A 22232-nucleotide genomic window follows, 5' to 3' on the forward strand; every position below is an offset into this window, starting at 1 on the left:
ATGTGCTCCAGCTGCTCTCTCACACAAAGGGAAACTCCCTCTCCTCGTCTTCCTGGCCTGTCTTTCCCCAAGAGCCTATATCTCTCCATTGCAACACTCCAGTCATGGGAGCCATCCCACCACACCTCCATGATCCCGAAAAGATCATAGCCCTGCAACTGCACACAGACCTCTAACTTACCATGTTTATTCCCCATGCTGCATGCAGTAGTATACAGGGACTTAAGCATGGCACCCCAGCATGTTGAGTTCCTGGAGAAGATTTGGGGGGATTTTTCCACAGTGGTGCCTTGTAGGAACCTCCTTGCCCACATGCAGGTGCTGGAGGTGATCCCACCCAAGCCCCATTCTGTTGGCTTTTTGATCCCTTCCCATCACACCACCCCATGCACTTTGCTGAGCAATCTCATCCATTGCTCCCTCATGACTGTGGGTCACCCTCTCCCTCCCCTGTCATTCCTAGTTTAAAGCCCTCCTGATAATGTCAGCCAGCCTGTTGGCGAAAATAGTTTTACCGTGCTTAGTAGGGTGATTCCTATCTCCCAAGCAGACAGTGGTCTGCAAACAGGGTCCCATGGCTGTAGAACCCAAAACCCTGTCACCACCAACACCAGCTCCGCAGCTACTTATTGACCTGTATTGTGAGTGCCCTCCTCGCGCCCTTTCCCTTCACTGGCAGGATTGAGGAGGACACCACCTGGGCCCCCATGCCCTTGATGGCTGCCCCCAGAGCTCTGTAGTCACTTTAGATACTGTCCAGGCTTCCCCTGGCAGTATTATTGGTGCCCATATTTATTATAATACTGCCTTTGCTATTTTTCCATATACTTACCCATACCCAGAAATTTGGGTGGATTTGCTTTTTGTGCTTCCTGAACTACAGAGGTAGTTATGTGAATTCTTGATATATGTTCGTGTCCTCGAGGTTTCTCTGGGATTGTTAGTCATATTTTTATTTATGTATAAAGATTTTCTTCCCCCCTATTACTCATGTGTAGATCTTCAGATTGCCCTTGTAAGTTTCATTTTGTTTGTCCTGTAATTCTGCTGCTTTTCTGTTTCCACAGTTCTAGCATATTTAAGGCTTCTCACTGTGTTTCTATTGGGGGTATATAACTCTCTATTGTCATGTCAGGTGTGTCTCTGCCTGCTTTTGAAACTAAATTAAATTTATTGTCAAAAACTGGACTTGTGTAATAAAATTATATTCTCCTCTGGACGTTATCTTCATTAGTGTTTCTTCATGGGACAGCATTCACTGTGCTCTGAAGCCAAAGGTCATATTTCAATGCCAGGAGCTATAAATCCAGAAAGTTAATTCATCTGTTGTGAGCTAAGCCTTTACAATGATCTCCATTGCCTCTTTTATGAACACTTTGTCATCATTTCTGAATGACTGAAGGTAATACCTATTGGTATCACTAAAGTTCCCAAGAGTGAGAGGCAAGGGGCAGTCCTTCTTGAAATACTGTAACATTGGAATCTGGACAGACTTTTTTTGTGATTTATGAAAACTGGACAAGAAATTCTTTCTAATTGTACACATTCCAAAATGTGCCTAACTCTGACAGATTTATGTTGTTTTCACAAACTATTTAGTATTTCAATTATGCCTCCTCAAAAAGCAATTATGATATTTATTGTCTTTTAAGAGCAAACACTTAAAGATGCAAAAATTTGCGAGAGCATCTCAAGTACGAATACATGCTTAGACTTCGACAAGTTTTTAGCTTTCTGTGTCTTCTCAAGTTTTTATTCTTTAAAATTTTTTCTCCTTTCCTGTCCTCAAAGGTCCCAAAGAAACAAATCAAATAAAAAGAAAGCAAACTTAAGAACAAATAGCTTAGTAACTGATATTTCCAGGAGGTCTCCTAGACAGTTTTTCTTAGCATTGTTGCAAAGCAACACTGAGAGGAAAAAATATAATCTTTCTGTAGAGTGGGATGTCATTGGTATAGGGTTTTGTCCAAACTGAAAGGCTGGTTTGTTACATTTGCAATGAAACAGAAGTTCAGGTCCTATGGTAACATGTATCCATTGAAGTATAGTGTTGAGCTTTTTTGCTAGCAGCTGATGCACAATGTAGACATGAAGAAATAATTCTTTACTGCATTTGCTTTTGGAATTCTTCATGACATCTTTCTGTAGTTAACCAATCCAAAATGTTTCTGTTTGAGCTTTTGATTTTGAGGGGATAGCTTTGTATTTCATGTTAGTCAAACCTGAGTTTTTCACTGTATGCTGTTTCTCTTTGAAAATAATAGATCTTTAAGAAAATCATTTTGTCTTTAGGGCATTTACTTGCCCAGAAGATTTAGCTGAAGGGCTGTAACTAAAGCAGCTTAACTGGAATTTTCTGTTGCGGAAACAACAACAGTAGGTGTAAGCCTCAGTCATTAGTTTAACCTATGCTATCACGAAGCTGAATTTGAAGTCTGAACAGCTAAGCTTGTACCAAGTCTTGACTTGAGTCTTAGATGTCACACTACAGGTAACCTTCAGGAGCTGGATCCTTGTCCTATGCGAATTAGAGGGTGCTTTACTCTATTCCACAGAGGCAGAATTTTGCTGTTTGAATAAAATGTCAAAATCTATAGTGCAAATTTGAAGACCTCACAAGTCTTAAATTTTATTGAAATCAGTGATAATGAAATATAGTGAACGTATAAGGGAATACGAGCCTTTACTTACAATTTTTGACAACTTGAAAAAGTTATGAGGGGGTAAAAACCTGAGCTCTTCAGTATAATTATTTCTTTTTAATCCAAAACATGTATGAAAAGTTACTGTATTTGCAATATTTATTTTCTGAAAGTCAGTTTCTTTGAGGCATTTACACTGTACATTGATGCTTATTTAAAAAAAGATGAAGTGAACATTATGAGCTGAAATTTTTCTCAGTTGGTCTCAGTTGATAGTTCTATGCAGTTTCTTTTCTTCCATTCTAGGTGAATATGAGGCTACAAGAGACTAATACTTATGATTGTAAGAACTTTGGAATAGCAAATCTGCCTCTTTAATAGAAAATACCCTAAAACATTTTTTCTGGATGGCTCTGTTGTAGTGTATGTAGTAAAATCTTAAAAGAATTTTTATTGGAAATTGAAATACTTGGCTCTTAGAATGTTTTAAAAAGAATGCTAGCCTTTCCTTTGCAGATGTCAAACTTTCATAACCGAATTTTGCAAGCTTCATGATAATGTTTATGGTATGATATATTGTATACACATTCAGTTTCTATAAACATTAAACAGTTTTGTCAACAACTGATGGCAGTAGAATTATAATTAGATCTATTTGTGAAATTCATTATACAGATAAAGAAAATTGGATGTTTTCCTCTGTGCTAACTGACATGTAGAACAACCCTGTACTCTGCCTCACTGCATTTTGCTGCTTTAAAGAATAAATGACAATGTAGAAATAATACTGTAGCTGTGTTTCTTGTATTAATTATAGGTCCAAAGGCTGTATTTAAAAGTTGAGCGTATATGATAATTTGATTTATTTTGCAATTGGCTGAGGTGTTCAGCTGAGGAATAGTGTACAGCAAAGGAGTTTAGTTCTCAATGCAGATGGGAAAATTGAATAGTTTAGCCATTAATGAGGTTTCTGAAAGAGAGGGAGTCTTGATAACTCTCTAGTTATGTAGTTGTGATCATTTTTAGTGTAAATTTTCAGTTTAGTTTAACTGTTGAAGGCTGTTTGTTGTGGTTTGTAGGTCAGAAGCCTGTATTGATGGTACACGGTAAAATTTGACATATGCTGATTTTTGGTAAGTTGAAAGCTGATACGGGGTGTATTTTAAAGACATGCATGGACAAATTGTAGCTTTTAAGCTCTTAAACTATGACATATGGAGATAATCTTGGATTATGTAATCTAGGGCATGCTTGAGTAGAAGTGGCCAAACATACAAGAAACCCAAGAAATAATCCAGCATTTCTGCCTTGCTACCACCTTGTCTCCCTCTTCCTGTTTCCCTGGCCAGTGTATCTCCCAAGGGAATGGGCCAGGGCAAGCAAAACTTGATGCTTCCAGCTCTGACTTTCAGCTGCCACGTCCTCTCTGCTTTCATCCAGTCTCTATACTGTAACTACTACTTGACCTCTTCCCATCCAAACCTTCTTCAATTACTTTCCGTTATTTTCCCATGTTCACATGCCTCTCTTTCTCCAGAAAGACCTTATGATGTATATGTCTTGGTCTGCAGATGACCAGGTTGACACGGTAGACTACTGTATTTAGAAACTGAGTGTGTATGATACTTCAATTTATTCTGAAATTAGTTGAGGTGTTCTGCTGAGGAATAATGTATATAGAGAAGGAATTTAGTCCTCAAGGCAGATGCAAAAATGGGATTGTATACCATCCCATTATGTTGGTACTCTGGTGTCAGACGTGCACGTGTTTGGTAGTATCTAACTTCCGGGATGTTATTCGGGGCGTGATGTGTTGGATTTTTTTTTTCCCCTCCAAATAATCTGTATTTAATTTAGAAATAAATTAAATCTTCTGTTTATGTTTTATGAAATAAAAAAAAAAGTTTGTATTTTACGAAATAAAAAAATTACAGTCTTCCCATGAAAAATGGATTTTGATTGTTTGCCAAAAGACAAAACCTGTTATCTCTGGCAGAAGTTTTAGAGAGAGTTGAGATTGTTGTCTCTCCAAAACAGTTTTACAGAAATTTTTTAAAGTGGATTGTTTTATTCATACCTAAATGAAAAATACTTCTCTGGTAACAATTCTGGAGATGTGTTTTGTCTTTGCTATGCAGAGTAACTTTGTTCATTTAGCTAAACTATAGCGTAAGAAATCTGTTCCTTCCGCATATAAAATCAGGTCAGCAGTTAGATTGTTTTCAGTTAAATGACAGACATAATATCTGTTTAAAGTAATTTTTATTACTCTGTGTTTAAAATGTAGCTGACAGTGGTGAGGTAGCAAATGTCTAGAGAGCCATACGAGGGGACAAAGAGATAGACAGCTCAACTTCATGGTCATTTGTTACCAAGGGAGTTCCAGAGTCAGAAGTACTCTCCTAGTTCTTAGTAGCTCTTCAGGATTTTTTTTATATACACATGTCCATTCACTATTAAACCGCATAAGTTTTTCATGCTTACAGGAACTTTGACCAAAAGATTGCATAGGTTAGCTACATGCTGGCTGAATGTCCTTTGTTTTTAAGAAAGTACATACTATTTCCATATAATGCCTAACAGTTGTTACATTGAAAGAGGTTGGGAAGGTCTGTTAGCTGTGTGTCCTCTCTCACATGTTGCTCCTCAGTCTCCTGGTGGTTCAGGAGTCCTCATTTTAGTCCTTCCTTCTGGATTCCTTGTGTTTCCTACCTTTCTGATGCTTGATGCCCTTCTCTCAACCTTTTCATTTCAGATATGTCCTCCTTGAGGTGAAAGAACTGCATATTGTTTTATGTGGATTTAATCAGTGGCATAATAATCTGTTTAGTCCTTTGCTAAATAAATAACATCTTGTCCGATGGCTGCTGAACGCTGAGTTAACATTTCCATCAATCTTTCTGTACGAACCCCAAGATCTCATTCCTGAGTGCATTCAGTAAGCTTACAACAGATTACTAAGCTTGAATAGTTTTTTCCCCATAAGCATCTCTATAAACATTCACACCATAATTTACCATTTTGTAATTTAACCAGTACATCTTAAGTTTTTTTTTCCCAGTCCTTCACATTTGGTTCCCTTATTTGCTTCCTTCAGACAGCATCTTCATCGTTGTCTTTATAACCTCATGTATCAGGAGCCAGCTGATGTTCCTGGGGCACTCCCCTGGGTGCCTGCTTCCTCCTGTAAAAACTAATCATAATATTTCAGCTAAAACTTTCTCAAGTCCTTTAAAGTTCCAAAGCTAAACAGCATCCAGTCCTCATAATTTCTTCTTATTTCGTTTATTCTCTAACCTCTTCTTGCGACACCTCAGAAGAGAGAGATTCATTGATTCTTTCATAAAGAGACATTTCAGCCTGGAAATCTCTGAAGGCCTTTCATAGTGAACACAGATACAAAAAAAGTATTTTCTTTTTCCTACCAGCTCCTTTTATATATGACTGTCCTTTACATTTTCTGACAAGCTTGCTGACTCCAATGTATATGAAGGAGGATTTGTTAGTTTTAAAAGTTTTTCCTCAACTTTTTTTTATGTGCCTTAACGTGTTTCTGTAATTTAATTTGTTGGAGTTAACAATCCTTTATGTATTCCTCATATGACAAAATTTCAGCTTTTTTAAGATCTGCTCTCAAGCCTCTGTTCTGCCACTTAGCTATGAATGCTTCCTTTTTCTTTTTTCTCAACTACTTTGTGATAGGTGGCAGAAAAGTTAAAATACAATCTTTTTTATTACTTAAATTGTTTTAAGATTATAAAAAATGTAGCGGTCTGAATGAGATTTAGTTAGTGTATGTTTATCTGTGCAGGTAATTGTGAATCTGCCCCTGATAATTGCAGATACAGGATTCATTTAAAATGCCTTTAGTTCCTGAAAAAGTAATGAGACAATTCATAAATATGAAGAAGATAACAAGGATATGAGCAAGAGCTTATGTGTCTCAGTAAGGAATCATGTCAAAATAACCTCATATCCTTTTATGACAAGGGCAATGCGTGATCAAGTTGAAAATATTCCAGTAGAATAGTAGAAGTACAAAACTGTTTGCGTAAAGCTGCTTGGAGAATGGTTGTGAATGAGGTTCTGTCAGAATAAAGTATCCTGTGGGACATTGCAGGATATGTGTTGAGATTAGGTTTGTGTGGTGTTTCAGCATTTCATTACTTTGTTTCAGAGTTTGTTTATTAAATTCCCAGGCATCACTACCCTTGAAGGGATTGAAACTGCACTGGAGGGCAGCTGTAGGGTTAAAAATAATTTGATAAACTGAGCTGAGTCTCAAAAAAATATTGTTACTTGGCAGGATCAGATGCCAAAGCAAAAGTAATCAGTGATGCCATGTTTGCATGGTGTATTCAAAAAATACACACTTCTTTCTTTTTCTTTTTTTTTTTTTTAAATTTTTTTTTATGAGCTAGAAAGTATTTAAAATGTAAAGTTATTCTTTGGCTTTGAGCCTTGACTGAATTTGCACTTGTGTAAGATTGTGAACCAGTTAACTGCAAAAAGACAACAGGACTCATAGGGGAAGACCTGTAGGTCCATTAGTATGAAGTTTAGAAGATTGGGCAAAGAGGAGGGTATGTGATCTAATGTATAAAAGATGGATTGCAGAGGATGGTAGAATCTATTTTTCATACCTATGTCACACATGAAGTAAGTAAGGGTTTAAATTAAAGCAATGAAGATTTACATTGGAGAGTGAAGGGGCAGGGAGGTGGGGGAATCCTTTCGGCTAGCATAGCACTAGACCTGAATGGTACTAGGAAGTTGCAAAGTTATCTGTCATTGGAGATCTTAGGGAAATCATAAAAACATATGCCACATAGTTGTGCAGTTACTGTGACAACGAATAGAATAGGTGACCTCTTCAAGTACCTTGTAGCTCTCACATTCAGCACTGAACTGGTCTTGTCAGCATGAACTTGAGGACTTCTAGTCTCTCATAGTGTAGAGTTGAGATTGTAGAGCCAACCTCCTGATCAGGATACTGACAGTGATAAGGAAATGTTAAGTTGTAGTATAGAAGCTGCCAATATTTGACAGGAGTATTAGTGTGAGAGTTCAACTACTCATATGTAGACTGTACCATTGTTTTATTGGAATGATATGTAGCAATGGAATTTTTGCTCACATTAATTGACAGATTTTTAGTGAATCATGGATCTGACCTTGTAGAACATCTCTTACTTTCTTCATTAAAGAATGTTTATTTGCTCTGAGGCAAATAAAAGATTAGCTTTGTGATAGTCATGTGTATGAGTTTTGTTCTTTATTCTTCATAGTTGTATTATTTTTATACCTGTGTAGACAGTGGTTTTCATATACTTTTAGATAAAGAATTCTCACATTTCTACTCAAAGAAAATACAGCATTTTCTTCTTACTTAGTCTTTTAGTTAGAAAACTGAGACATTTGGTCTTACTAATGACCTGAAAATGGTCAGATTTTACCTTCTTCAGAGAAGTACCTTGGAAAGACTGCTGTAGAAAAGATGCAAACTTCTCATGAATCTACTAGATTTATGTAATCTACAAGTTTATATACTTTTAAATCACCACGTGCATTTTTCTTTTTTTGTTTTGTCTTAGGAAAGGAGACTGAGAAAGCCAAAGATCGGTGTGATAAAGCCACTATGAAGCTTCATATGTTGCATAATCAGTATGTGTTGGCACTGAAAGGAGCACAGTTACATCAGCACCAGTATTATGATACTACACTTCCTCTGTTACTTGATTCACTACAGAAGATGCAAGAAGAAATGATTAAAGCCCTGTAAGGTGTATTCTTAGATATTTTTAACTTGTGGAATTTTATATGTGTAGTATTCCAATTAATTTATAGGATTATTTGAAAATAATAAACTGTGATTAATTAATTGTATATCAAGGGATAATGAAAAAAGATGTTTTCATCTTTCAGTTGACAATAATTGTGCATAGAAAAGTCTATCCAAATAATGCAGACAATAGTTTTGAGTGACTACTTAAACGTTCTAGCAAGACACTTGTGTTCTCATAAAACTTTAAAATCTTACAGATTAATTGCAGTGTTTATAGCTGAGCTGATGCATTGTTCATCAGCTGGTATACTACGGCAAGTTTGTTGCCTCTCGGTAGTCTTATATTTATGAAATTACACCACCAACAAATTTGGTTTAAACTGGCCAACTGTCATGAAAGTCATTGTGGAGGAGGGCCAGGCAGATGCATGGTTAATCATATGTGTGGAAGAAGTAACAGGATCATATAAACCTGATCTCACTGAAGGAATCCAACCTTAAAAATACAATTACCTTTTTCCTGAAAGATCATTTTTTACCTCTTTAGAGAAGATGCGCAAACTGATGTTCTCGGAGAACAGACAATGAGGACTTTAAGCCCTCTTTTCCGGTTTGTAACCACCATGCTGCCTCTTTGTCTTTCCTGAAGAATGGAAGTTGGTTAGGGAGTCTGTTCTGTAGGTTTTTTCCTGGGGTGTTATTTAAATTGCTTAGCCTAAAAGAAAGGGCAGTTACTTTTTTTTGTAAGTATTGTTCGTTTAGATGTAAGGCACTCTTCTATAACTCACTGTCTTACCTTCTCTGAAATCTACATTCATCTTGACTTCAGCACACATGAAGTGAGGGAAAGTTGGGGATTGCACGCTTTACATGCTTATGTGGTGCAGATACCATTAACTGCCCTATGCAGTATCATATTAATTCCTTTGATTCTTGTGCAGGTAGTGAAATGAAATAGACCTTTGTATTAGCCTCTGTACAGTCCTTTTAATCTTAATTTTGTATGTAAAATCACAGCAAAAGGCTACAATTAAATTTGTGTGCTGTAATTAAGGTGATTTTTCAGAACTGTGAGACATGATAATTCACTGAAGAGTTTTATGATGGAACAAGAACCTATTGAACCTGTTCACTTTGGCTATGTCTGGAGTAAAAACCTGTAAAAAAATATTCTTGTCACTGCATAATTTCTCCTTTCTAGTATCTTTGGTGTACAAAAAGAGGTGTGATTTCAGGTGTAGAGCTTGGTATGGCCATCTGCGTGAAACATACTTCCTTAATAATTCTGATTTTGCAGATGAATTAGTTCGGTAAACTTGAAGTGTAGATTAACATTGCTAATGATTTTTTTTTTTTTTTTTTTTTTTTGGTAATTGACATAGATTCCCTTTCTCTTCGATGTGGCATTAATGTTAATGTAGTTGACATTTGCCTATCTTTTTGTCACACTCTTTGAACTATTTTCTGGAGCCTTTTCACACATGTTGTTCACAGGCAAGGCAAGATTTAATGCCTTCTCTTGTTTGTTTTCTCCTCAGAAAAAGTATTGAAAAAAATCCAATCACGTAACTTTTTTTACAGAGTAATGTAACTTGAGATCTTATCCAGGAAAAATCTACTGATAGTTTTTTCTCTGCATTCCTCTGGGCTCGCCAAAATTAATCAGTATTTTAAGAAAGCTCACCATGCTTCAGAGCCTGGCAAGCTAGCAAGTTTGTCAAAGATAGAAATGAAATAGGAAATGATTATGAGGGTTCATTTATGGAAAGCAAAAAGTTGAAGAGAATAGGAGCGTGTTCTGAGGATGTGTCACTGTATGGTATTAATAGTAGTGGCACAATATCATCTATTGTTTTACCATTCCCTATTCACTTGGTTTTTCCCACTCTGGGAAGCACGTAAAGACAAGGCTGGGTGGCTTGTACTTTCTTATAGGAACTTTTTGCTTCTTGTAAATTTTGTTTCTTCTTGTAAATATATGCTCATTTGTGATTTATGCTTATTTTTGTCTGAATGACCAAATCATAAAATAAATATATGAAAGAAAAAAGTTAAAACGAGAAAGAAAACCAGTTTTTAAAGGAAACGCACACTATTTTGTGACTCATTTTGCCTTATGCCAGAATATATTTATTTTGTCAGTCAGAACATGAAAAGCTTTACTGTAGGTTATAACAAGCATGATAAGTCTTTGTGAAGAAGAGTGTCATCAATGAGCTGTATACATTCCTTTTCCTTGTAATCTCTGCAGTTTTTATTTTAGGTACCCTGTATGTAGATACACCGAAATCAATACAAGGAGCATGGTCTTAGAGACTTCTCACTTACCGCCAATCTGTAAAGAAAAGGCCACAGTTGATCTGTTATTTCTTTCAGTAATATATTGTCTTACTTTTTCCCTTTTTAGCCAGTTGCAACAAGAGTTTGTAGGAACAGCAAATTGAAAGTTTGAAGCATCTTCAATGCCATCTATACCTTCAGTGCCATGTTATACACTAGAATTTTTTTTCCTCTCTAGAAAAGGAATCTTGGATGAATATAGCCAGATCACCAGTCTTGTAACAGAAGAGATTGTGAATGTCCATAAAGAGATCCAGACCTCAGTTGAACAGATAGACCCTAACTCTGAGTATAATGACTTCATAGATACTCACAGGTATACATTTTCATCTTGGTGTGCATGTTCACGTTCCTTCTTGAGAAAACCCTGCATTAAACTGCAACACTGTTTAAGTAATCAGAGTTGAATTTGTTTCTGTGTGGTTCCTTTTACATTGTTACTTGTAAAGCTTTATCTTAGTTTGAAAATTGTTCTATTTGCATGTACAGAAAGCTGGCTGAAAGTCAGGTTTTTACCTTGACTGTTTCTTTAACGATCCATCTCTTTGGCTGGCTCTAGGAAAACAAAATTTCAGTTACCGCCATTACATGTGAAGAACCGTAACTTTGGTACTGACAGCAGACTATACATGACAGTCCAGATTCAGTGTGAGCTAATTTACCGTGTATTTGGATGCAGTTTGCATTCTAGTGTAGACTTAAGTTTCTCTGCTTTATTTCTCTTATTGTCCAAATTCTAATTCAAAGTGGACTTTAGGTACCTCTGTGTACTCTGCCGTTACTGCAGGTTGAGCAGTGCCTGAGACTACAGAGTACGCAGATAATGCACGAAAGTTTTTTACTTTAAAAATAAACTGTATTTGCCATTTATTGAACTGTTACTCTGTATTAGTATATGCAGAAATAGTCCTAAGACTTCCTGCATTATCTTTTTTGTTGTTATGTGCAAATTCATAATTGTCATGTGCAGGTTTATAGCAGGATCAGCTAAGAGTGGACCCATTCGCATTGATACCTCTTGAGAACCTTGGTTATGCTGTGATCTTGATTCAAAGAATTGTATGCTATTTTGTTATCTGGTATGATTTTAAGATTATGTTCTTTATTCCAAGGAAAAATAATATGTATCCAATTGCTACCTTTTCTTTTACTTCATATATAATTTTAACAGTATTCTAGTTATTAGAATAATTCAAAACTTAATGATTTGCTTTATGTTCTACTCAAAGATACATGTTAATTTTGAAAATATTTATTTACTAAATTAGGTCATCAGAAGTTGTTGAACAAGAAATAGAGTTTGATACATCTTTACTAGAAGAAAATGAAAACCTTCAAGCTAATGAGATCATGTGGAATAATCTAACAGCAGAAAGTTTACAAGTCACGTAAGTCTTTCTTTACAAACCTTTCATCCTTTGGAAATGCTGTTATATGTTATATCTAGGCTCACTCAGATCATTGCATAGCTGTGTCCTCGTTTTTAAGGTCCAGTTTCTAAAAATAGTATTTTCACACTATAGACACTTTCCCATACTGGTTTTATTGTTCCTTTGCACAAAATACTCCTCCCCAGTCCCTCCAAAAACTTGCCAGCACTTTCAATATATGTTCCTCTCCTTGCCAGTTAATTTTTACAGTGCCCCAAATCCATCATGAATACTTCTTGGGAACATACTAATTCATCTTCCCAGAAGTGTTTCCACATTCAGTACTCCAGGAAAAATACTGAAATCTTTTGATGAAACCACTGAGTACAGCGATGTAGTCAGTGATTTAAATTGACATGTGGAAAAATTTCATGAATGTATTTTATTTCACTTGTTTTGTAAGTGTTTGCTTTCGTTTTCCAAAGGAAATCCTTATTCATTATTACAATCTTTAAAATACATTAATTTACTAACACAGACGTAGCTGTTGTATTGCATTTCATGGAGATTTTAGCTATTCAGAGATAGTTCAGAGTTCCATGTATTTTGTTAATATATTGTCTGGTTAAGTTTCTTCATTACTTTTACCAACTTCACCTTTAATCATTTGTTACTGGGGAACAAATCTCCTGCTGAGGTTATTATGTTCTTATTATATTATCTGCCTAAACTTTCGACATAAAATGGTCTGATACAGTGACTTGAAACATTGCAACTATTAATTGTACATTTAATTTTTTTTATATTGACCACGGCAATTTAAAATGGAAAATTAACAATTTCATTGGCTGATGATGTTTTTTTTGTCTCTGTGTTTCAGTCCATGTTTCACTTATTTGAAGTTTTTTTCCTTTAGAAAGCATAACTGATCCAAATAAGATATCAATGGTGTGGTGTGGGTTTTTTAAAGTTTTTTTTAAATTTTCATCTGCTTAATAAAACTATGACCCTTATTTCTTGTTCGTTTTTCTGAAAACCAAAATCACAGTAAGTCCTAATAGCAGTGAGGTATTTCAAATGTAAACACGTTGCAGTCTCTTCTGCAGATTATTCTAATCCCTGTGTGTTCTCAACATGACAGAATCTCTGGATTTTATTAATTGCTTTTCAAGGTCATTAATCATCCTCTCTTTTTCCTGTGCAATCTGATTACTTTTCATAAATGTATTCCTTACTAGGTATTGAAATAACCTTTTTAATATGAAGTTTTAGCCTCCTTTGTCAGACTCCTCCTTAGTCCTGAAGCAGCTTCATCTTAATATATTCTGCACCATTACTAAATTGAGATTATTCCTGCTTAAACTATGTAAATGTTACACATCTAGATGTACTTCAGCACAGTAACAGGAAAAATATATATACTAAATCTCTCTTTTCAATAAAGTATTACAATTTTTCAAAGATTCTGCCTTCCATAGCTCAAAAAGAGATCTAACTTCTTATTTGGCTTGTCTTCTGTATCCCGTTGTTTAGAAATAAGACGTCACCACGTTTAAGTGGAAGAGATGAAATACTGCTTTTCTAGTAAATGATTCTGATGAAATGCATATTTGTGTTTATAAATGTGTGTCTGCATATTTGCCTACATACATACCTTTTCAATATAATTTCCAGTGTGTCCTGTTACAAATCTTATATTCATCCACTTCAAATTCTTTTGTGAATTTGAGAGAGAAATTTTATAGTGTGATATTATTTTTGGAACAGGAATCAAATGGCTCTTTTAAGTGTTGCTGTCTTTAAGGTGTTCACTTTCTGGTATAGATTATACTAGGACTCTGAGCAAAAAAGTTTTACTGTATTAGGTCAGACCAAAGATTGACCTAACCAACTTTCTTTTCTCTTACATTAGCCAACAGGGAAAAACCTAGGGAGGAGAACAAGAACAAGATGATTGTGCAATGCTGTTTCCTCAGAATGATCTCTCAGCCTCCCACAATTTTCAGCTCAGAAATGTTTTGAGACAGAAGTAGTATTTGTTTATGATAGCCTTAGGTGTAGTTTATAATAGCCTTAAAGGTTTTTTTCTTTCATGAATTTGTCCAGTCAGTTTCACTATGTACAAGTATCTATTGTCCACAGAATTTTTGGTCAAGGAATTTCAGAGATTAACTTCATATTATGTGAACCTGCTACTTCTTAGTTTCATTTTATGGCTCTTAAGCTCTTGTTTTGGAAGAAAATAGGAACAATCTACTCCTTTCTCATGATATTGTAGACTGTCATACTCCTACTCCATGATCTCTTCTTCAGAGCCATCATTAGCTCTGTCTGTCCTTTCACAAAACTTACTCGTACCCTTTATTAATCTTGTCATCTTTATTTGAATGTTTTCAAGGTTACTGTATTATTTTTGAGATGAATGACCAGAATTGCACAGGTAACCCAGATGCATAGTTTAGAGAGAGGCATAATGAGGTTTCCTGTATTCTTGTTCTGCTTTGTTTTTAACAAATCCTAGAGAATCATTCTGTTTGATTTTTCTGACCACTGCAGTGTATCAAGCCAGTGTTTTCATGGAACTGTCTACCGTAATTCCAAGATCTCATTTCTGAGTGGTAACGGTCAGCTTAGAGCCATTCACTGCATAAATAAAGTTTTGGATTGTTTTTCGCCTTGTATATTTGCTTATTTCAATATGCATTAAAATTAATCTTCTAAATGACAGTCCATAAGATCCATGACAGTATCATAAGATCCAGAATAATCCTTTTGTATTCTTCACATTCAGCCCCTTTGCCCTACCTCAAATAACATTGTACAGTCAGTATTCTTTGTCACTTTTTAAAATGTCCTTTTATTTGGATTATTACAGCAGTGCAGATATTTGTGAAGCTCCATTAGCTGCTGGCACTGTAAAAACTGTTTATTCTTATCCTCTTTGAACTTTTTTTTAATTGCCTTTTAGTGCAGGTCAGAACTCTTCCTTTTAGAACTGCTTAGTTCCTTCTAGCTGCCTTTGCTCATATACCTTGTTAACTGCGTTTTAGATGTATTTTGTTATAGTCTTGCTTTAAAAACACTACAGCCAAAAAACCACCACAGGTATTTGCATCAACTTACTGTGCATGACTAGAAATTCACAAGTAAGATAAGTATGTTACATCCTTTGTCCGTAGATGATGACTTTTTAAAAATCCATTCTGTATGTGCTGAAACAATAGAAATTTGACTGTTGATCTTTAGTGTTGAGATCATGGCCTTGGATCTTCAAAATACTACATCATTATATTTCTGCAGAGGAGAACTACCTTCAGTATCTACCAAATATAATAAATCCAGTACACACAGTAGGTTTATTTCACAGACTTTTAATAGATTCAAAGATCTATATTGATTCAGAATCAGTAATTTTTGGTTGAATCAGTTGTTTTGAGTATGTGAGGGAAAAATTATAGCTTTACATACATTACTGTTTAAAGGTTTTAATAAAATAGATTTTAGGGAAATATGATGAGAAAACTGGCTCACTTTTACATTTTTAGGTAAGTTTATATTTATTCATAAAGTTCTGACAGAGGGAGGTTGTTGAAAGTCAGTGTTGACTAGCTAACCTTTCTAAGTAATGAGAGAGGTATGGTGTCTCCTGATAAGTGTTGATGACTATCACTGACTAATATTGAGATACTCTGTAAAGTGTAACAGAATAAAAGTTTATGCTTCAAAGATGCATGTGTTGAAAACTGAGAGGAGGCAACCATAATGAAGTAAGTGTTGATCAGTGGGCATATGAATTAATATCCAAAATAATTTTTAAAAAATCTTCTGAAATGTAAGTTTTGTAAGCACAAGCATATATTTTTATTGGTATTTGAGGAAGAATGGTGCAAATGACTAAAGAAATGTGAAAGGCTGCTTTCCAGGTAGCCAGAACCTAGTTTGAAGATGCCTGCTTTCTAGATGTTTTTTTTTGTCTCACTTTATGTGTTCTCATGCCATTGAAACCTGACAATTTGGGATTGTGTGGTTGTTAAAGCTAATAAAGATTATAGTGACTAACTGGTTAGTAATAAAAACCTTTTTGTAAACTGATTTTATCCAGGAGGCAAATATGAGGCCACAAGAAACTTCCTTTGACAAATCAGAACGAAGATGATACAAGGCAGATGCAGACACGTCAGTTCTAGCCAGTTTGAATGAAAAATATCATTTAAAACAAAAATTAGAGGTTGAATACAAGGAGACAAGTTAGTTTAGTGTATTTATGGTTGGTTTGTTTTGTTTTCTCTAAGATAAATATAAACATCCTAAAGTATCTCAGAAGTTTTAGGGAGAACTACATCAACTTTCTATTTCAATCTGATGCTACAATAAAATCTGATATTTTTGAAATGGTAAAATATTTTAATGTTGTTTCTGCATGTCTATACTCATATCTTCCAGTGATGAACAATCTTATTAATTTGGTTTTAATTTCTTGAATATTGGTGCTTGATCATTAGATGTAACATCTGCTTTCTGTAAATCAATTGTTAAGCCAATACAATGTTGATTAAAATTTTGCTTAGAAAGCTGATCAAAAAGCAGTATCTGCAGTTAAAAATTGGTCATTACTTTTTTAGCAAGGTATTAAAAGAAAAAAGTTAGTTGATATTAAATTGGAGAGCCAGTGTAAGAAAATTCTCATTTCTGAGAAGTTCAGCATACAGATTGTGATAGTCTAAAAACAATAAAAATGTTTATTAAAAAGGGAGCTGTGGGGATATTACTTTGAGAGAAATGTTTTAAGCATTTCCCTTATCTCAAAATAAACACACGCAGATGCTTGTTCATTTGGGAAATAAACTTTTATCGTTCACTATATGGCTTTTTTATAGCAATTTAAGTCTTCCAAGATAAGATCCGGTTCTGTCTGAATAAAGAATATGTTTAATCAACATTGTATAAAATATATCAGGAGGAGAGAGAACTAATTCAACATTTAAAATCAAATTATTCAGTTTGGTATATATGGACATAGAATGTGGCTCCTAGATTTCTAGAGTCCATGTAGATTACTCTCAGTTGACCTTCTGTGCCACTCCCAAATCTGGAATGTTTTGGGCAATAGATCTGTGCAGTGGTAAGTACTATATGTATTTTGCCTTTGTTCCACTCTTTACTTCAATAACTTTTTTATTGAAATTGGGCATGAAAATACAGGGGAAGCAGAGTAAGATAGTTAAAGATGGATAGATGAATGCCAAGAGGAAATGAGATGTACATATTTATTTATTTATTAAAAAAAAAAAAAATTTCTCCTGGCTTAACAGTTGTTTAAATTCAACATATATATTTTGATATGCGTTTTAGAAGTCATCATTATATAAGCCGTTTATCTGCATTGTTCAGAGAGCAAATGTTATTGTCCATTTGTTGACTTTTTGGTTATTGGAATGTTGCCAGCATATTTGCAAAGTGTCAGTAATGGTTTTAATGTGTAATAACCCCTTCTCTGTTAGTATTGAGTGTTCTTGTACAAGTTTTATCTTTCCTTTGAATTAACTGTTACCAAAGATTGTGGGGCTTTAAAGAAGTTAATTGTAGAGAAAAATAATACACAGATCACTCTTACAACAGAAAGTGTCAATTTGTATTTTTGTTATTTCTAGAGATGAATACAGCCAACTACTGATTCTGTGTATTTATTTAACGTGTACTTCAGGAGTTGGAAGGCTTTTGTCTTTCATAAAGCATCTCATAAATTAGCACTATATTAGGAAGGCATTAATTCACAGAACTCATCACACATTCTGGAAGAAAATTTCTTGATAGTAGAGCCTGCAGGCAGCAGATCATTCTGTAACCTTGTATGCATACAGAGGATAGTATGGGATCTGTAATAATATGGGTTAATACCATAATATACAGGTATATCCACAAAAAAAGATCACCAAGCACTGAGTAAGATAATTTAAAGAGTAATGCTCCTTTTCATCTTCAGGAAAAAAAAATACAGTATTCTCAAATATATACAGTTTGTGTATTCACAGCGTGGGTTTCTGAAATCTGTCTTACAGGTTAAAAACAGTAATAGAAGAACTGATTCAGACACAGCAAACCCTTCTGAGCAAAGAGGAACTTGTGTTGGAACTAGAGAAAAAAATAGAAGAGTCCTCTAAGACTTGTGAAAAGAAGTCTGAGTAAGTCAAAATGAAATTTCAAAATATAATAGTTTGAGGGAAAAACATCTATAATGCAGTTCCTAAGACTTAAATAAGAAATAACCTCCACTGATCTTGTTCTGCTTTTGTGAGAAGTGATTATTGTGAAAAACAACAAGAAGTTTGTTTCCCATGTCTAAAATAACCTTTACCCACTGCAGATCCTAATTCGTTGGAGAACTGAGCAGCTCCATTAGTTTAATATAATTGTCATAGTGTTGGGATGGCTCAAGAACTGGACCTTTGGTTAGCATTATAACTTCAGCTTGATGGAAGAAGAGTCGTCAGTTCAGATTGCCTCTCTGATGGAGTTCATTGTGTAGATATAATTTTGTGAAAGACTTTTTCAAAGTCATGTGCAAGACTTGTACTCTTCCTTATGGAATAATGTGTTGAGTTCAGTCTTCGTTGCATTTTCTTTACAAAACTGAATGTAGATGTGATACCCTGTAGTACTGCATAGTAAATAATGAAAGCAAGGGATTGAGTGTTTTACAGTGCCATAAATAAAATATTATTATAAAGAATTGTTCTTGGGCAAGATCTTTAGGGTTTTTTTCTACCTCTCATTAGAAAAAATATTCACATCCCAGTCTAAACTGAAGTTAATACACAGATAAAGAAATCTTCTGTCTGTAGTGATGTTTTTCTGATTCTTGTTGCAATCAGTCATAACCTTACTAACTTGGTCATACATAGTAGTTTACAATACCAGTGAATTGGAATGCAAGTCCTCAGGTAATCCTGTATTCATTCACTGAAGAAGTCTTCAAGCTCTTTGTTGAAGGCATCTTGTCACTTGATACACTGGATAGTATTTAATTAATATCCAAAACTTTATGTACGTGTATGATATCAATGTTTTGATTAGATACTTTTCAGTTCTTTCTTCGGTGAAGTTCATATATACTCACAGTATATTTTCCAATTTTTGGTTGTTGACCTACCTTCCTGGGTGCCTGTTACTTAGAGGATAAACTGTATTTGAACTAGATGAGTTTTGTGGTGTTTCCCCCCTGCCCCTCCCCAGTATTCTTTTGTTATCAGTTATCTCTCTCTGAAAATAGTTCAGACCATCCACGTGATTCTTGCTGTGGGTAGGCTCCTTTGGCTTATCCTGTAGCAGGTATTTTTGGCATTAACGAGATGATTTCAGCTGAGAGTGCACCAGTACCTGTAGGTCTTATTAAAAGACATGAAATCTGGCTTAGATTTCTAGTTGTAAGATAAAAATTTCCCTGAAATCACCTCAGTTCTGATTTGTCATTGGTCATGTTTTCCTCCAACAGACCCCGTTTTCAACTTTTAACTGCAGTGCAGAGTGATCAGGGTGTTTTTGCACGTACTTACGGTCCCTGGAAGATCTTGTCCAACTGTTGTGTTCTTGACTACTGTCATAGCATATGGCACTGGCCTCAGTACTGCAAAGTAAGGTGAAAAGTATTTAAGCAATAAATGAAAGCTTGCTTCTTGAGCCAGATGTCATTCTGTTGGTACAATGCAAGTCTATCATCAGGCAAGAAAGTGAGGAGGTCTACTCCAAATGCTCTAGACCCTATGTTATTTTTGAGCCTCACCCAAGGTGCTGAGCTTTGCCCTTCAGTGCTGAGGAAATCTCCTTGTCTGCTTTACCTGGGCAAAATTATGGTAGAAGTCTGCAAAATCATATTTTCTGTGTCTTCACTTGAATCAGTTTGGACTTCAGCTGTGTCCCCACTTCTTTCTGACACAGCTTCAGAACCATAAGTTTCTAAGTTTTGAGTTGTTCACTGACTTTGCAGTGGCAGTCTGAGTTGGGGCTTGAAAGCATTTCTCAGTGTCTAATTCTGGCAACACTACAAATTGATCTTTGCACATACTGCACTTTTCATTACGGCATGTACAAAAACGTATCTCCAGGCCTCTGATTTTGTGTTCCTCCTCAATATTTAGCGGTGTTGCTACTATTATGCTGGCACCAATATCCCTTTCCACCTTCAAATAATGATATCTCCTGCAACACAGAGAGGGTTTTAATTACATTTTATTTATATATGTGTATGTCAAGCATACCATCTGCCCATCCGATGTGATAGCATGTTGAATATTTGATTTTTGATTTGGTTCACCTTTTTACCACTTCCCAACCTGTTGCCCTCTTCTGGTCTTGCAAGGATTCTTCACACAAGATCTCACCCTGTGAGGTTGCTAATAGCTCTTGCTAGCCACAAGGGCTGTAAAGTTTGCACTCATAGAATCATAGAATCATTAAGGTTGGAAAAGACCTCTAAGATCATTGAGTCCAACCGTCAACCCAACACCACCATGCCCACTAAACCATGTCCCTAAGTGCCACATCTACACGTCTTTTAAATACTTCCAGGGATGGTGACTCAACCACTTCCCTGGGCAGCCTGTTCCAATGCTTGACCACTCTTTCAGTAAAGAAATTTTTCCTAATGTCCAATCTAAACCTCCCTTGGCGCAACTTGAGGCCATTTCCTCTCGTCCTATTGCTTGTTACTTGGGAGAAGAGACCAACCCCCACCTCACTACAACCTCCTTTCAGGTAGTTGTAGAGCACAGTAAGGTCTCCCCTCAGCCTCCTCTTCTCCAGGCTAAACAACCCCATAGCTGCTCCTCATAAGACTTGTTCTCCAGGCCCTTCACCAGCTTCGTTGCCCTTCTCTGGACACGCTCCAGCACCTCAATATCCTTCTTGTAGTGAGGGGCCCAAAACTGAACACAGGATTCGAGGTGCGGTCTCACCAGTGCTGAGTACAGGGGCACGATCACATCCCTACTCCTGCTGGCAAGCTATAGACAAATAATTTTATAGGTTCTAACTCCTCATGCATAGACGGAACGGGGAGCGTTCTGTGTTGGATTTGGGTAAACCGGTTAGACAGTAATCCATTTTGACACTTGTCATTCTAGCCAATGTGTATTCACCACAGCCCTATTGATGGTGGAAGGCCATCATTTTCACAGGGTGGTCTCTTTTTGTCTCATAATGAGGACCAGAGGAAAGGACATTACCTTGAGGATAATGCCAGGATAATTGTTCATTTCTTTGTGTGGTGCTCTTAATTGAGTGCAGTCTCATGCCAAACATCAGTTTCAGGTCCTCTAATTGTGTCTTCATACGTCATTTTTTTTTCATGTGAATGATCATTCTGCTTTTTGTAAGGAGTTCTGTTCTTTGTTGACTTAGTACAGTGCTCATCTATAGGGATATGATTTTTATCTTTTCCTGCCAATGAGGATTTTATGAGAGATGGTTCCCTTATCACATTGGAACCTGTTTGAATAGTGTTTTGGCTCAGCATCAGTTTGTGAAGGAACAGTCTCAATATCAATGACTTTTAAATTTCTTTTTTTCTCCAAAGGTAGGGCTTGCAGGACAGTCTGTCTTCCAGCGATTCTCCTGAAGATACAGAGTGACAGTATACTGTGATTTTTCTTTACAGTGTCTTCATTCTTCATAGTTCTGGTCCCTCTAGCTCCTTCATCTGTTCTTGAAGACTGTGAGAACTCTGCACCTCTTCACAGACCACATGTTGCTGGGCTCCAGTTGAGTGCTTTTGAAGGGTGTCTCTATTGTACTGTGGATGGTTCTGTCTGTTAGGCAGTTTCTGTCCTTCTTTGGTTTTGGCAGTTCTTGGGTATAATAGAGTCATCTAGGTACCTGTAGATGTTCTAAGTGGTTTGCTTGTCCTTCGATAATGCTTGAATTATGTCTGCCTTGGAGTATTCAGGGGTATGAGGGGTATTCAGAGAAGAGCCTTAAAAACATGCAGAAGACAAGAAAAAATTGCTTTTAGCTCCTCATGAAGTTCAATTTATTTAGCTTTGTGAGAAGAATGTTAGACTGCAGTCCAGAAATACTTATGCGGTAGAGGACCTTTCAGTC

The 22232-nt window shown here is 35.9% G+C and overlaps 1 protein-coding gene across 1 annotated transcript in view; it reads left to right on the forward strand.

Annotated features, from left to right (window-relative positions):
• The window catches only part of FER (fer (fps/fes related) tyrosine kinase), a gene marked incomplete at its 3' end in the record, with an annotated part of 39011 nt that overhangs the window by 16043 nt on the left and 736 nt on the right, over window positions 1-22232 (forward strand). The window contains exons 4-7 of the mRNA XM_009576337.1: window positions 8237-8420; window positions 10946-11083; window positions 12036-12155; window positions 18197-18319. Coding sequence (XP_009574632.1) covers window positions 8237-8420; window positions 10946-11083; window positions 12036-12155; window positions 18197-18319 — 565 coding nt within the window. The remainder of the gene's footprint in view (window positions 1-8236; window positions 8421-10945; window positions 11084-12035; window positions 12156-18196; window positions 18320-22232) is intronic.

This window comes from Fulmarus glacialis, unplaced genomic scaffold (assembly GCF_000690835.1).
Source record: "Fulmarus glacialis isolate BGI_N327 unplaced genomic scaffold, ASM69083v1 scaffold36254, whole genome shotgun sequence".
NCBI lineage: Eukaryota > Metazoa > Chordata > Aves > Procellariiformes > Procellariidae > Fulmarus > Fulmarus glacialis.